Source organism: Vigna radiata, chromosome 11 (assembly GCF_000741045.1).
Source record: "Vigna radiata var. radiata cultivar VC1973A chromosome 11, Vradiata_ver6, whole genome shotgun sequence".
Taxonomy (NCBI): domain Eukaryota; kingdom Viridiplantae; phylum Streptophyta; class Magnoliopsida; order Fabales; family Fabaceae; genus Vigna; species Vigna radiata.
The window spans coordinates 11,478,641-11,494,743 of NC_028361.1; the positions used below are offsets into that span (position 1 = coordinate 11,478,641).

The window sequence follows — 16,103 nt, forward strand, 5'->3', positions numbered from 1 at the left end:
CTAAACACATGCCCATTCATGAATAAATGCACATCAGACCTTCTTAACCACGCGAAACACAAACAATTTATAAAATATCCCTAAACATAGAACACATTGCACACATATAGGGATGAATTAGGCAACATTCAAACCTGACAAGCAAACGAGTTTTGACAGAGGAACCAAAGTAGGTAATTATAAACTTGAACTTTGGAAACAAATATTAGAAACATAGTCTATATCAATGTACTTATTTTTTTAATCTCAGTTTTTACCTCAATAAGGCATCGAGAGCTTACTGATCTGTTTTTACTTCAATATGTACTAGTTCAAAATATAAACATGTCAAAATAAACTAGAACAGAAATGCATAGCACACTCACCTTCACGTCTCCAGCCTGCAACTTCTTCCAGGATATAGACTGCCAAAAGCCTTCGGTAATCATGTCATTACCCACGGCCTCAAGGCCTTCGGTAAGATGTCGTCGGTAAATCGTGCTTTTCCTATAGTGGTATGTACCTACTATGTATCTATCTATGCACGTATGTATGTATGTGTGTATGTATGTATGTATGTATGTATGTATGTACGTATGTACGTGTGTATGTTTGTACTTGTGTATGTAGATACATATGTATGTATGTATATACGTATGTATTTATGTACGTAGGTATTTATGTACGTAGGTGTGTTTGTATGTATTTGCATATATTTGTATGTAAGTATGTATGTACGTACGTACGTATATATGTACGTATGTATGTATGTATGCATGCATGAATGCATACATGTATGCATTTGTTATGTACGTATGTGTTGAAAGACTTTTTCATCGCATAAAAAGACAACAAATCCTAGTCCCCACTAATGAAGTAAAGGACTGACTAGGGAATTAATCCAAAGACTTAGAGAATTTAAGTTTTAAAAATGTATAGTTAATTCTTGTTTTATCTATTTACTAACTAACTATTAATACAAGGTGGGGACAATTAAAATAATGAAATTAAAAGATAATGACTAATTAAAAAAATGCAGAATTTATCCTAAAACAATCACTAGGTTTATTAATTTCTAAATGCTATAACCAATTACACAAGGAAAAGAAAATTAGAACCTAATAAAAGAAATGAGTATTATTTACTGTGTTAAAAATCAAAATAGAAAAGCAAAGTGTTATACGAGGAATGATGTTAATTATACTCATGAAATGAGAATCTACAAAGCAAGACATGAATGCAAAGATCAAGTAAACAAAATAGTATTGAAGCAAGTATGAAATTTAAAAGCTAAACTAAAACAAAATTGAATTTAAGCAACTAATCTAAGAATATTATCTTTCAAATCAAATAAGGTAAGGAAATAGTAAAAGAGTAATGTTAAAAGCAAATTCCAGCATTGAACAAGCATTGGTTTGATGAAATGAATCTCAGTTACTCCCTAAGAAGACTTCCTGTAAAATGCAGCCCACTTTGGGGTTTTTGAGTTCTTATTTCAGAACTTAAGTTGGTAACTGATGGCATACTGCTTCATGAAATTACCTCATTGTCCTTTTGTATTTCTTTTACGTTTTATTGTACATGTATTTTATCTTCCTAGGAGCATGTGTTACTATAAATACTCATCTCCACCCTTGTATGAATCACTTTTGACAATAATGAATTATTATTTCTGTAGAGAAAATCCTAACACAATTCTCTCTTGAAAGTCTCTAAGCTAGAGAGTCCAATACGATTCTCTCTCCTACACCTTACTATAATGTCATCAGCCACATGTCCCACACGCGTCAACGCTCACGATGCCACATCCTTCATTATTTTCCCTCACAGATCCACGTCAGCCACGCTTATCTTCTCCTCCACGCATCACAAAATCCACATTTTCGTTCTTGTCTTAGACGTCTGCGGGAGCGTTCGTCTTCTTCAATGGTTGCTATGATGGGTTGTTTCGATGGCTGCATTGAAATGTTCCTTTGATTGTTTAGGAGTGGTTGTCCATGGAAGATAGTTGTAATGAAAGAATGTATTAAGTTTTTGGACTATAAATAGGTTGGATAAGAGTTTTATGGAATCACTAGTACAAAAACGTTGTTTAATGTCACCCTTTAGATGTCGGTTAGGGGTAAGCACGACGTATATTGATGACCGGTGGCATTTTCGTAAATAAGTTGGTCATATAGACGTTAGTTATGAGGTTCCCCGATGTCTATAGTCTTTTATACGTCAGGGCTTTCCTAACTGACGTTTCTATGTCTCACAGGTGGGTGAAAAGTCATTTCTTTTCAAAATATAGACGTCCGTTAAAAGGGTACCCGACGTCTATATGGCGGAAATTAATGACTATTCACCTACCTGTCAGACATATAGATGTCATTTGGGACAACATCGACATCTATATGGTCGACATTAATGGCTACTCACCTACCTACAGATCTATAGATCTTCGTTAGGCGATACCTGACGTCTATATGTCTGCCAAGTAGGTGAAAAATCATTCCTTTCCGCCATATAGACGTCGGGTGCGTCCACACTAACGTCTATAATCGTATATATACGTTAGTGGCCTTAGTAATCGACGTCTATAAGCCCCGCGAATATTAATTTTTAAATCAGAAAGACGTTGAATTAGTGAGGTCCCCGACGTCTTTTCCATTACAGACGTCGGGCTCCTAGGAAATCGACGTCTGATTTCTTGTTAAAACAGTTATTGCGAACCAGCAGTTTCGCGTACTTCATCGTCTTCCTTGGCTTTTCTCTCTACTCCATTGAATTTACAGGTGCGCTTAATCTCTTTTGATCTGGTTAAACTTGCTTTTAATCCGATTAAAGTAATCTTTGATGTATTATCTTTCATTTGAATCGATTAAAATGAGTTTTCGTTGTGTTTTAGTGCGGGTTTTTCTTGTGTCTTTGGGTAGCGTAGTGCACCTTCTCCCTTTGCTAGTTTCCTCCTAAGAAAAACTTATGTTTTTTGGATCTCTTATGGCATTTCAACCTGAAGCCGAACTTGGTTATTGCCTACTTCCACTCCAACCGCCAAAGAAAAAGAAAAAGGTGAGAATATGGTGTCACCGTATTCTCACTGTATTCTTTTTCATTGGCGGTCGGAGTGGACCTAGCCAACGACTCAGGTTCGTCTTTGGGTTGAAATGTCATAAGAGATCCAAAAGACACAATTTTTTATACGAGGAAACTAGTAAGGGAAGGAGGTGCTACTATGCTACCCACAGACACGAGAAAAAATGCATCAAAAGACAACGAACACTTCATAGACGTCGATTAATGTACTGACCGACGTCTATAGTGTCCTTAGACGTCGGTTAATGCAATGACTGACGGGTTTATAGACGTCTTACGTGTCAGTTAACCGACGTCTAAGGGCACTATAGACATCGGTTAATGCATTGTATGATGTCTTGTAGACTTCGCTCGTTCCTGTGAACAGACGTCTATTGCGACGTCGCACCTGCAGAAGTCAGACGTCCCATTAACGTCACCTATATAGACGTCGGTTTGGGAGGTAACGTAAAAAGCCAAAAATAACTGACGTCTAAAACCCTTTCTGCACTAGTCAATTCCAGAATAAGTGTAGGTAACCCAATTTTCGAGGGCGAAAATTTTTTTGGGAGGGAATGTAAGACCCAAGGTCATAGGTGTCTGTGAACATGTGATAAGAATCTTGCTTAATAATAACATATAATATATTTTACTAATTACCATATGGTTATTAATTAAAGCTAGTTATGGTGGGGTTAAAAGTCTCATGAACGTGTTTTGTGTTGTATCCAAATTGTTGGTTGACTTAAAAAGTGTAATTATAAAATTTGTGAAAAAGAATATCTTAAATACAAATAAAATGGATATAATATCAACGAAGTTAAGTGGGCCTAGTGGTAAGGGTGCGTGTTGGCTTTGAATGTGTAACTCGAGGGCCGCGATTCAATCCCTAGGAAGTGCAAAGCCTTTTGTTTTTTTTTCTTGTGTTTTTAAGTTCCACGTGCTTTTTTATTGTTTCAATTGTGCTGTGAGTTTAAACATTAAGAGAAGCAACAAAAACAAAGAGTGGGTGAGGGAGAACGCGAGCCTTTGAGAGAGATAATGAACCCTAATCCCTTCTTTACTTTCTCTCTTTCTTCCTGAACCAAACCCCTAACACACTAGATGGAGGTTGTGGCATGATTAAGAACCATTAATGATCTAAAGGTAACGTGGAGGTGAGATTATATAACTAAGGAAAGAGAATTTTAAAAAAGGAGTTACAAGTGTGGAACGGGGGAGTAAACAATATTTCTAGGAGTTTTTGTCACGTGTGGGTTCGGTGTGCTTTGAGGGATGACAAGTGTAATGTGGACACCAATGAGGAGAGTATTGTATAATGTAGTTGAGAGGAGAAACATGAGATGTTAAAGAATACATGTTTGTGTGTACGTACATATGTGTGTATGTATGTATGTGTGCGTGTACATATGTATGTGTGTGGGTATGTATGTGTGTTTGTGTGTGTGTGTTTATGTATGACTAAGTGTGCGTATGTGTATGAGTGTATGTGTGTGTATGTATGTATATATGTATGTATGTATGTGTATGTATGTATGAATGTATGTATGCATGTGCGTATGTATGTTTGTGTGTATGCATGTATCTGTGTTTGTATGTATGTATGCATGTGTGTGTTTGGATGTATGTGTGTATATATGTATATAGGTGTATGTATGTTTGTGTATATGTATGTATGTGTGAATGTATGTAAGTATGTGTGCAAGTATGTATATATGTATGTGTGTGTTTGTTTGTATGTATGTATATATGTATGTATGTATGTATGTATGTGTGTCTGTATATTGTATCTGTGTGTGTATGTGTGTGTGTGTGTACATATATGTTTATGTATATATGTATGTGTGTGTGTGTATTTATGTATGTATGTATATGTGTATGTGTGTACGTGTGAATGTATGTCTGTTTGTATATGCTTATGTGTGTATGTGTGTATGTATGTGTGTGTGTTTCCGTATATGTGTTTGTGTGAATGTATGTATGTGTTTGTCTGAATATATGTATGTGTGTGTGTATGTATGTATGTGCTATGTTTGTATATTTGTATGTATATATGTATGTATGTGTGTACGTATATGTGTGTATGTGTTTGCGTATGTTTGTATGTATGTATGTGTGTGTGTAGAGTTTGTATGTAAGTCTGTTTGTTGTATGTGTGTGTATGTGTATGTGTGTGTGTGTGTATTATGTATGTATGTTTTTATGGGTTTTTATGTATGTATGTATGTATGTGTTTAGGTATATTTGTATTTATGTATTTACGTTTGTATGTGTGTATGTATGTGTGTGTGTATGTTTGTATGTGTGTATGTAGTAAGTATGTATGTTTGTATGTGTGTGTATGTAGTATGTATGTATGTGTATGTGTGGATATTTGTATATGAGTATGTATGTATGTATGTTTGTTTGTATGTGTGTTTTTACCTTGTACTTAGGGTAGGCCTTAAATTGTTTCCCTTTGTTTTTAGCAGTTATTACAGTTCTTAAAACTCATTTTTCTTCACAAAGGCAAACGAGTGATACACCGACAATCGTAGGTCCCCCACCACCACAGACGACATTAGAGATCCAACAAAACCACTTTCAAATACTATATTACCTTTTAATTTGTCACGTATATAAAAAAATTAACAACTCATTCACTGATGACTGGTGTCGTTAATGAATTAGACGCTGTCACGAAAAAAGATCAAATTGAACAAAAAAAATACGAAATTAAGAAATACAACATTTGAAAGAAATAAGTCACACATTAAACAAAGTTGACGAATAGAGGAACCAAAAATATATTAAGTCATATTAATAAAAGAAAATTCTTCTTTTTATTAGACATAAATATATATATTTTAATTGATTTTTATAAATTAAAATTATGTTATCGTTTTATCTTTTAATAATTATTTATTTGAATTTATTATTTCTAAAATTAAATTAATTACGTAGAAGATGTGTTTGTATTTTATGCTATTTTTTTTAGTATTATAAATTGTGTTTTATAATTTAAAATATTATTAAAATAAATCAAGTAAATGATTGTGAGCTATCAATCAAGAGTATAAAAAAGTTGATATTCTCTCTTTTTAAACAATCACAAAATTTTGTTTTTAAATAAGTTATTATGAAATAAATCTATTGAAAATAGATTTTGTAGTTATTATTTAGTTCAAGAACTCCCACCACCACATCTTTTCCGTCTTTTGATAAGATGGTTTCTCCGTCAATTGTTTACATTCATAAATTATATTTTAGCTTAAAATATATATATATATATATATATATATATATATATATATATATTTCAATTTAGATACATATTTAACTTTTTTTATTAGTTCAAAACGTAAAATTTTTCTCTTTCTGTTTATTTACGTGAAAAGAATGTTTTTATCTAAAAAGAATCTTAAACATAGAAAGATTTTGTTTTTCACTTAACAAATGAACATTTTTTTCAACAGAACGAGCATGCAACACGAAAAGTCAACAAAAAGTAACCAACCTTAAATAAATAAATAAATATATGCAACACATAAATGTGGGAAATTTATCCATAAATATATAATACTTTCATTGCATTGTAAGAGCAGAGCAAAAGCTTCTCCGGTGAATTTTGGTTGATCTCAAACCTGCAAACTGGGATCAACCACATCAATTGATTGAATATCTTTCTCACTGTTAATTATTTGACAACATCAATTCAATTTGTTGGTTCATTAATCATTCTTAACATATCTTCTTCTTCACTTTCTGATACCTACCCATATACAAGGAAGAAGCAAAGCATCTTCTTTCAGAAATCACGCCTCTGCCGTATTTAATTTTACTTCTCAATTCTCCTTGTGAGTACTTCTACTCTTCTTTGCTTATTTACTTATCTATTGTTCTGTTTTTTTGCGGTTGGGAATCTGTAATCTGTTTTTCTATCTTCAGTTTGATAAAGTATCAAACTTTTTTATTTTTGTCGTGAAAATTTTCAAGTAAGGAATCTGGGTTCTCAATTTAATCTCTGTAACGTGCACTTGACTTAACTCTTCTAATCTTGGCAGAATAGTGCTTTGCTCATCACTCGTGTATCCAATCTTAACTGGGTGCATAAAAAAATTATGAAATTGGAGGAACTCGTTTAGCAAAGCAAATATAAGTGACTGACCAATTTCTTAATATTAACAGATCCGTCCAGCATATTGGACGATCCACTATGGCACTGCCGCCAGATACTACTCTCCTAAGTTATTGGTTGAATTGGAGGTTCTTCTTATGTGCACTCTTTATGTTAGTGGCTATGGGTTTATCATCATTTTTGATATGGAAGTACGAAGAATGCAGTAAGCCAAGGAATGAGAGAAGAGAAAGACAGAGGGAAACAGCTGGAACTCTTTATGAGGATGAAACATGGAATACATGCCTTAAAGGAATTCATCCTGCTTGGCTGCTTGCTTACAGGATATTTTCTTTTGTTGTGCTTTTGTCTTTGCTCATTACCAATCTGGTTGCTGATGGAGGTGGCATATTTTACTTCTACACTCAGTAAGCTTACATTCACATATCCTATCTATTCTAGTCTTGATGCAACATATACTGATCATATATGTTGGTAATCATTCATTTGTGTAGCAGTTATCTTTAGAACAACTGTCTTTAGATGAACCTAACTTAGAAGATGACTTTTTCAATAATGATAATGAATAAGGGAGTGGCATGTCTTAAATGAATTAAATTCTTTTTTTTTTTTCACTTTTTGGATTTTAGATGGATGGATTATATCAGTTTTTGTATTAGGAAAAAATGTGCTTAGATTGCTTCATAGCTTTAGATATAGTTATTCTATGTATAATTTGTTACAACCCTGGGACAACTTCTGCTGTAATTTTTTGTTCAACTATTGTGCATAAATCTCAAAATTCAGTTTTCTATGAAATAAACCGGGCTGGCTGGATTCAATTCTTCTGTTCCTTCTCTCTACCTCAATCATATGTCCTCTTTAAAATGCTGCCAACAAAGTGAAAAATGACACCTCTCTCTTAAACATATGCTGTATTGTAGTATTCCAGACTCCTGTGATGAAAGAGTGTATGGTTGAAGAAAATGATCAAACATATGCTGATTAATCTTCCATCTTGATTAGTTGATTAGAAATATGCTGATTACTTCTTTTTGTTGAACAGGTGGACGTTTACTTTGGTCACCATTTACTTTGGGGTAACACTTATCATCTCTAACTCATCTTCTGATATTATAATAAAATTGCAATTTTTTTTAACTTTAGGGTGGAACTTGTTCTAGTTGGGTTATAATACATTTTGTAAGTTACAGGATTATATGCTCCTTAGGAGAAAATTTTGAATCTGTCAGTCAACATTCATTCTTTTCTCTTGTTTTCATTTTATTCCTTCTCCAAGTGACTTCTGCTCTCATTTTCACTTTCAGTTTGGATCTTGTGTCTCCATATATGGATGTTTCTATAAACACAAAACAATTGCTGGCAACACAGTCAATCAGGAACAGTTGGATACTGAACAAGGCACTTATGTGGCTCCTACACTCGATGGTACTCCTGAATTACCTAACCTGTATAAGAATTCCAATACCAATCAGGGGCCTCGCACTCGGCATATTGCTGGTGTATGGGGTTATATTTTTCAAATAATTTTTCAGGTAATTTTTTTCTGGATTGGAGTATATATTTTTTGTGCCTTACATTATTTTAAATTATATAGTGATTTATTTTAACAATTGCAAATTGACATTTAATCAGATTTCTTGTTAGTTAGGACATGCAATGCAACTGAGAATTTTCAAAGGGAATTAGTTTTGTGAAAAAGAAAAGTATGATTGGAGATGGCAGCCTTAAACCAGACATAAGATATGTGAATTTGAAAAGTTATCAGGCTTATCTAGGAAAATTTTATCTGTTTGAGATGGAGAAAGCATGGGCTGCTGGCTGAACAACATTTTTAAACTTGAATTTCTGAGGAGCCAAATAGAATTTCTCCAAAATTAATCATGACACTGTCAAACAATTGATCATAGTCTGGAGAGTCTTTTGAGAAACTTATTTTATAGGCATTTTAGGTAGTCACCATCCTCTATCTGCATGTATTGTCTCTACCAAACATTGTTAGGGTGTTTCACCAACTAAAACTTATTATGGGACAGAATTGTTTGTACACACTCTCTTCGTGTTGTTTTACTAAATTTGTTTTACAGATTGAGCATCTTTAGAGAATTGTTTTTCTTGTCCACTTAGTTGCTCTTTCCCCCTTTTCTTTCTATTTTTTTTATCATGAACGACATTGGGTAAGAAAGTTCCTGATGTAATACTATTTGATCCATCATGGCTGAAAAGGACTTCTGCTCTATGTCCATGGTAGTAGTAAGCTATCCTTACCCAGATAGCTAATTAATCATTTAAATTCTAGTTTGAAAGTCCCAGTTAGATTTTTAGAGAACATTGTTAAAAGATATATTATTAAATATAAATTTGCAGATGAAGGTTTCCACAACGATCATAAGTTTGTAAAGGCCTGTGATGCAATCTCTCTGTCAAAGTTGTGTTTTTTATGATGTCTTCTTATTCACCTTGCTCTTTTTTCGGCTACTTGATTAAACACTATTGCATGCTGTAAAAAAAATTACGCACTTGCATGTTGATTATCATTGTGTTATTAACTGGTTGAACTCAGGAAGCAATCTACTGATTTATTTTCATTTTCTATAAAATATATAGACTTGTGGAGGTGCTGTGGTGCTCACGGACGTTGTATTCTGGCTTGTCCTTTATCCATCTATGACAAAATCAGATTTCCGTCTGGAATTTGTGAGTATTATTGATCTTCTCCCTGATCTGCCATTTATCTTTTGGTGAAGAAAGTTATACTTAATATACTAATAAATGTTTTGGAGAATGTTTGGCCTTTTCTTTCTAGTTTCATTTTTGTTAAAACACTTAGGGAAATTATTTAGTAATGAGTGGGTTCTCCTGCTGCAAGAATGCAACTCGTCATACCCTTTAACACAACTGTGTCGTATTTTACTTAACAGTTTTGTTAAAAAAAAATCATTAAAATTTTGCTTGTAGTTATTTTGTCTTTTATTTATACTATATTCAACTGGAACATGCTACATGTACTTAGCATCAAAGGATTTGGGCTTTTCTGTCTGTGTTATACGCTGATTACCTCAAGAAATATGTAATTAATAGGTGTGGTTGTTTGAAATACCTTAATTATGATAAAGCCAAAGAATGATGAGTGGTATTTATGAATGTATAAATTGTTCACTTTTGGTTCTAATAGAACAGGCTGGTTCTCTGCTCTACTCAGAAGATATTTTCATAATGAATCCTAATGGTTGCACTTCTCAATTTGCAGATGGATGTTTGTCTACACTCCCTAAACGCTGTATTCCTCCTCGGTGAAGCGTTATTGAATTGCATGGTGATTTTTTACTGTGTTTTATTGAATTGCATGGATGACATTTCTCATTAAACCCTACTTCAAATTTACGCCTACTTCTTAACATATGCAGAGATTTCCAGTGTTTCGATTTGCATATTTTGTTTTGTGGACGGCTATGTTTGTGCTTTTTCAGTGGATCATCCATGCTTGCGTTTCCTTATGGTAAAAACAAGTATCCCATTTTCTGATTTTTACCTTTCACTTGACCAAATTCTGTTCATAATTTTCTATCCGTTGTTCCAGGTGGCCTTATCCTTTCCTTGACTTGTCATCCCCATATGCAGCCTTATGGTATGTTCTTAAATTCAGTGCATCATCAAAACTCAAATAGAATCTGTAAAATTAAAATTTAACTTTAACACTATTTGACATAAGATCACCCCTTCAAATATGACAATCGTAAACTTCAAGCAAGGAGCAATTTATCATGTAACATTGCATGTTTATCTTACATGTTACCAAATGCAGCACTAGGAAATGAAACTAATATAGGCATTCAGATGATGATATGATATTTATCTGGCTCTCTTGTGGGTACTTTTAGGTACATAGGTGTGGGTGTAACGCACATTCCATGCTTTGCAGTCTTTGCTTTGATAGTGAAGTTGAAACACTTGTGGTTGTCAAAATTGTTTCCTGATTCCTGTCAGTTTGTACGGTGATGATACATTCATGAACAGTCATCGGAGAAGAGCTGCCTTCAACATCTCTAAAGCAGATTTTAACTTAGAAGATCAGATAAACACCACCTCCCTCCAAGAGTGTTTAGGATTTGTGTGGCATGTGGTTTTTATTTGCTACTTCAGATTGAATACAAGGAACTTCTCTGCTCTGCTCTAACCATGTTTGTGATATTTTCCATCCAAGATAAACCTTCCGAAGTATCCTCCTACATTTATGAAATCAACCCCAGTAAAATGTTACAAAAAGTGCTGTTCTTTTAGTATTCAGTATGTATATGAATAGCTTCTGCTTATCTATGTCAATATGATTCTTCAGAGAAAGTACACGAGTTAAATTTTCAATGGATCGTAATATAAATTTTTGTACTTTGATAATTAATAAGAAACTGTAATAAAGTTTTTTTTTTTTTTTTGAAGTAGTTATTATAAAAGTTAATAAATTTATATGATATTTTGTGATTAGATGACAATGTAAAATTACAAGTATTTTTCTAATTACGTCTTCCTTGAACATCAACTATACCTTCACTTTTGATTATCACCCTAATTGTTTGGAAGAACAGAGAAAACTTATTTCCTTTCTTTCGTTATTTTTAAAAGTGCTTTGTATTCCTTAGGAAATCGTGAATTGAATATAAATAATTGATTTTCTCATCAACAATTAAAATTACTCACTCTTCATTGTCATAAACAGACACAGCAGGGAGAAAAATCATTTAAATAGAATAAAAAGTAGATATAAAAAAGATACTCAAATTCCAACTTCAAGCATTCTCCAGATGCCTCCAAGAAGCTTCTATAGGATGAGAAAACAAAAAATATTTATAAACACCAACTATTGTGGTTAGTAGATAGAAGGAAGAACCAGCTCCATATTGCCACTCAAACCAACCAACCATTATTGGCTCGGTTTGAGATTTTGGGGCCTACCACATTCTTATGCACATGTTTTCATCACTTAAATCATTTAAGTACTTAGCCATAATTAAATGAGCAGCAGTTAGATGATTGCATCATCGGGACAATGATATGTTTGGAGTTGCATTTTGCCGGTATGACACCCTAGTAACTTTCCTTAAATATTGAATCCCACCCAGAAGAAACCGGAGATAAATTTATGGATACCGATGGGTTAAATAAATTTAATAGATAATTATATCATCACATAATGAGTTATCAAGGATTCAATCCAAATTTATATTTTAATGTTTATAAATTTTTAAATATATTTTAAATTTTATGTTTAATATGATATTATTTTGTTAAAATTTAATAATAATTTATATAAAATCATAAACCATTGTATTAATCATTATTAAAATTATATGTGCCACTTTTTTCTTTGTTAAAAAATCACTAATTTATATCATTTATTTAAAATAAAAATGTTTTTTTCATTAAAAAATTCGAAAAGCCAACCGAAATTGATCTCTAACCTAAATCTGACTAACCCGGATATATATATATATATATATATATATGAATTTTAAAATATTAAATTCGGATTATACTAAATTGGTGAAATTGGATCCCGACCAATGTGTGCAGCTTACTGACAAAGAAGAGTAAATAAGGTAAATACAAGTAGCGATACAATTATACGAAAAATTATAATCCGATCAATGTACTAGAACCTACAATGAAATAAATCCTCATTGATTCCTACTCTAACCAAACACCCAAAATCCCTTTTCTTTTAAGCCTCTACTCGTCCAGACAACACTTGGAATTAGTACAATCAAGATAAACAGCACTACCCCATTCACTAACTCAACAAAAATCCGTGAGCTTTAAACACAATATCTAGCTTATTGCTTTACATGTTCTCTGATAAACTCTTCCAGCTGAGATATTTCCCCAGTTAAACCAGAAGCATCTGCCGCTGTTACTTTGTTAGAGCACTGGGTAAAAGAAAATGGCTCACCCGGTACCCCCAGGGTGAACTCATTTGCAATGTCAGCAGCTGATATCGCACTTCTTGATGCCCGAAATTTGTCTCTGGAAAATAATGATATAAAGAGTCAACAATAGAATTGACAGCAAAATCATTAGAACAATCAGGTTATCATATATTAGAAGCAAATAACAATGCACATTTTCAAAATAAAAACAGACTGATGAGTTGATTGAGAGCGTAAATATAAGTAGGTCAATGAAATTTCAAATATTATAATAATTAAAAGGAAATAGAAGATACTTCTTCAATATGAACCAATCAATAACAATAACAGCATTGACATATGAATGTGTATATGTTCCATCCCACAGAGAGAGCGCAAAAATATTATCTGACTGGAGAATAAAACGAAATCATAAAGTAGTTGATGATTGATAAAGTGAACAGAGATAAAAAGATTTGGAACTTGAAGGCATACATTTCCTTCTCCATCTGTCTTCGGATAAACTCTTTTGTATGAGCAGTGACTTTGTCTGTTTTGTTGCAGAGAATAAGCACTGGAATCTTCTTCCTCACAACACTTCCTTTAGTCAATAGATCATACAGATACCTATAAATAAAAATACAATGTTAGTACCCTTGTATCTGCCTTGCTGACATCTTCTTCAGGACTGGTAGAAAATGATAAATTATTTTATATCATAATGCTAAAATATCTTGAGTACGTTGATATGTCCCACCGTAGCTTACTAGTGGTTCTTGCTAATATTGACAAAATGTGCTACATAATATAATGATGATCTAGCAACTAGATGGAAGAAGGAATTACTCTGAAGCAGCTCGACAGTTCGGTAAAAAGTCCAAAGCGTCAACCACAAAAACTATCCCAGCTGCTTGAGGCAAGTACTCATCCAGTTTGGGTCGGAGCCGAGAATGGCCAGGAACATCAACAATATGAACAGGTTTTATCTTGCCCTTCTGTCATGATAAAAAAGAAAATATGACACTATTTGTTCTATTCTATTGTCCGAACAAGTTTAAGATACAACTACATCTCGAACGAGTTTCTTTGAAGAACAAATGGTAAACATCGATGAGAAGCACAATTTATTGCATCTTCAAAAAATGGCTTAACTTTGTAATTTAAGCAATTATTCAAAGTGTAGGAAGCTAAAATGTTACCCTTGCTTTCTCATTGTGAAGAATGAAAGTATCTTCATTAGGCTCCATTGATGTAACGGTACCCTCATGAGTAGAGCCATCCCTAAGCTGCAGTAGGCATGAAATGTGAGTCAAGAACATGATGTTGATATGGAAATGTCAATAAAAAAAAGGGTAATCCCTAATAACATTCCAAGGAGTCTGATTATATCCCAACATGTAATCTACTGCTAATGTTACAAAAACAATTCGATTTTGAACAGTTCTTGCATGAATACAACATTTGTAGGCACAAAAGAAAAACTCAAGACACATTGAAATAACAATAAAAAAAAAAAACACAAAATGTGGTCCAAAACAGTGCTGAAAACTTTTAAATGTTATCATGAACTTTTTTATTTTGACCCTAGACAATCTCCTCATATAAGCTCCACCAGTCATAATTAATTACAAACGGTTCCTTCAATGCCTTTTCATTCTCATTGTTATAATTCACAACAAACAATCAAGGCACCAGGCGATACATTTCAAAAACTTGTGAACAATGACATAACCTGACTCTGAGTCCCTCCTAACCAAGGGTAAAACCTAAGGAAACAAAATTATTTCAGTTTTCATTTTAAAAGAAAGAACCAACCCACACGGATTAATCCCTTAAGGTACTGAGATACATTTAAGGATCTGACCTCTTCCAATTGTCCCAACAAATCTTTTTCATGCACACAAACTTGAAAGATCCTAACCACATACTTAAATGACAAGGCTATCTATCAACCATCTCACACCATGTTGGTATCATTACTAAAATTTCAAACTGTGATGAAGGCAAAGGGCTATGCATTTGAAAAACATGTCAACAATGACCTAATCTGGCCCTAAGTTCCTCTTCACCACGAGAAAAAGCCAATTTTATTTTCTAATTTTCAGAATAACGATCAAAATCAGAAGCAATGAACTCAATAATTGTGATTTAGAGCAAATACCTGATAGAAAATAACAGTTTTTCCACTCCCACTGAGCCCCGTCAATACAATGGTGTTTGACTTTGACCGCTTGAACAAACGTACTACAAACACAAATCAATAATGAACATCAATAAACGATTAGAAGAGTAAGAATTAAAAAACAACGCGAATTTACCAGAGAGAAGAAGCAGCGTTGTGAAAATCGCGATGGCAGCAGCAACGTAGAGCTGATTCGGGGGAACCTCGCGAAGACGATCCATGGCCAGATGCGACAAGTGAGAAAGTTGTTCCTTCCACTGCTCCAACTCTTCCATTGGCAACTCGAGTTTTTGCCTTTCCTTTCAGTGTTGCCCTAGATATTCTCAATAAAGAGAATTAAGCCCGATAAAACTCCTGATTCTCAAAAATGAAGATGCAGAGACAAGTTTTACCGCCGTAAACGGCGGTTTTCGACAGCGGTATGAATTGTCCGATTTGCAGATCTGCGTGTCGAGTGTCGAACAGGAATTCTTATCAGTATGATTCCAAACGACAGCGCATAACTTTATCGTATTTTTTTTGTACGGTTATAGGTTTAGTTATAAATATCAATAGGATTTTTGTGTTGTAATAAACATTTCCTAATTTATTTTATTATTGATAATACATTAAATTATAACTGGTGAAAATATTTTGTATACCTATATTTATATAAAGACTGAATTTTTAAGAAATATAATTATTTACTGATTTTTTAAAAATAACTAGTATTTTGAAATATTTTGTATTAAATTATTGTAATTCTTTTTTCTCTTCTTTATTTCTTGGTCATATTTTTAGTTTTTCGTTTAACATTAAATTATTTTTTACTATTTATATTTTTTCCTCTTATAATATATATTTATATAAAAAATATAAAGACGATTTT

General features: G+C 33.1%; 2 protein-coding genes across 2 annotated transcripts; one reads left to right on the plus strand and one right to left on the minus strand.

Moving 5' to 3' along the window:
• The first annotated feature begins 6,597 nt into the window (after positions 1–6,597).
• LOC106776300 lies at positions 6,598–11,539 on the plus strand. Its single transcript, XM_014663706.2, has 9 exons — positions 6,598–6,872; positions 7,204–7,560; positions 8,199–8,232; positions 8,461–8,688; positions 9,761–9,850; positions 10,404–10,469; positions 10,561–10,652; positions 10,734–10,781; positions 11,035–11,539. The coding sequence occupies exons 2-9, from the start codon at positions 7,232–7,234 to the stop codon at positions 11,150–11,152; spliced, it is 1,005 nt and encodes a 334-aa protein (XP_014519192.1). The 5' UTR covers positions 6,598–6,872; positions 7,204–7,231; the 3' UTR covers positions 11,153–11,539.
• Positions 11,540–12,716: 1,177 nt separating this feature from the next.
• LOC106777004 (signal recognition particle receptor subunit beta) lies at positions 12,717–15,744 on the minus strand. The gene is made up of 6 exons (XM_014664499.2): positions 15,372–15,744; positions 15,215–15,297; positions 14,253–14,339; positions 13,900–14,048; positions 13,549–13,680; positions 12,717–13,171 (listed from the first exon to the last, which is right to left on the minus strand). The coding sequence occupies exons 1-6, from the start codon at positions 15,508–15,510 to the stop codon at positions 12,982–12,984; spliced, it is 780 nt and encodes a 259-aa protein (XP_014519985.1). The 5' UTR covers positions 15,511–15,744; the 3' UTR covers positions 12,717–12,981.
• Positions 15,745–16,103: the final 359 nt, after the last annotated feature.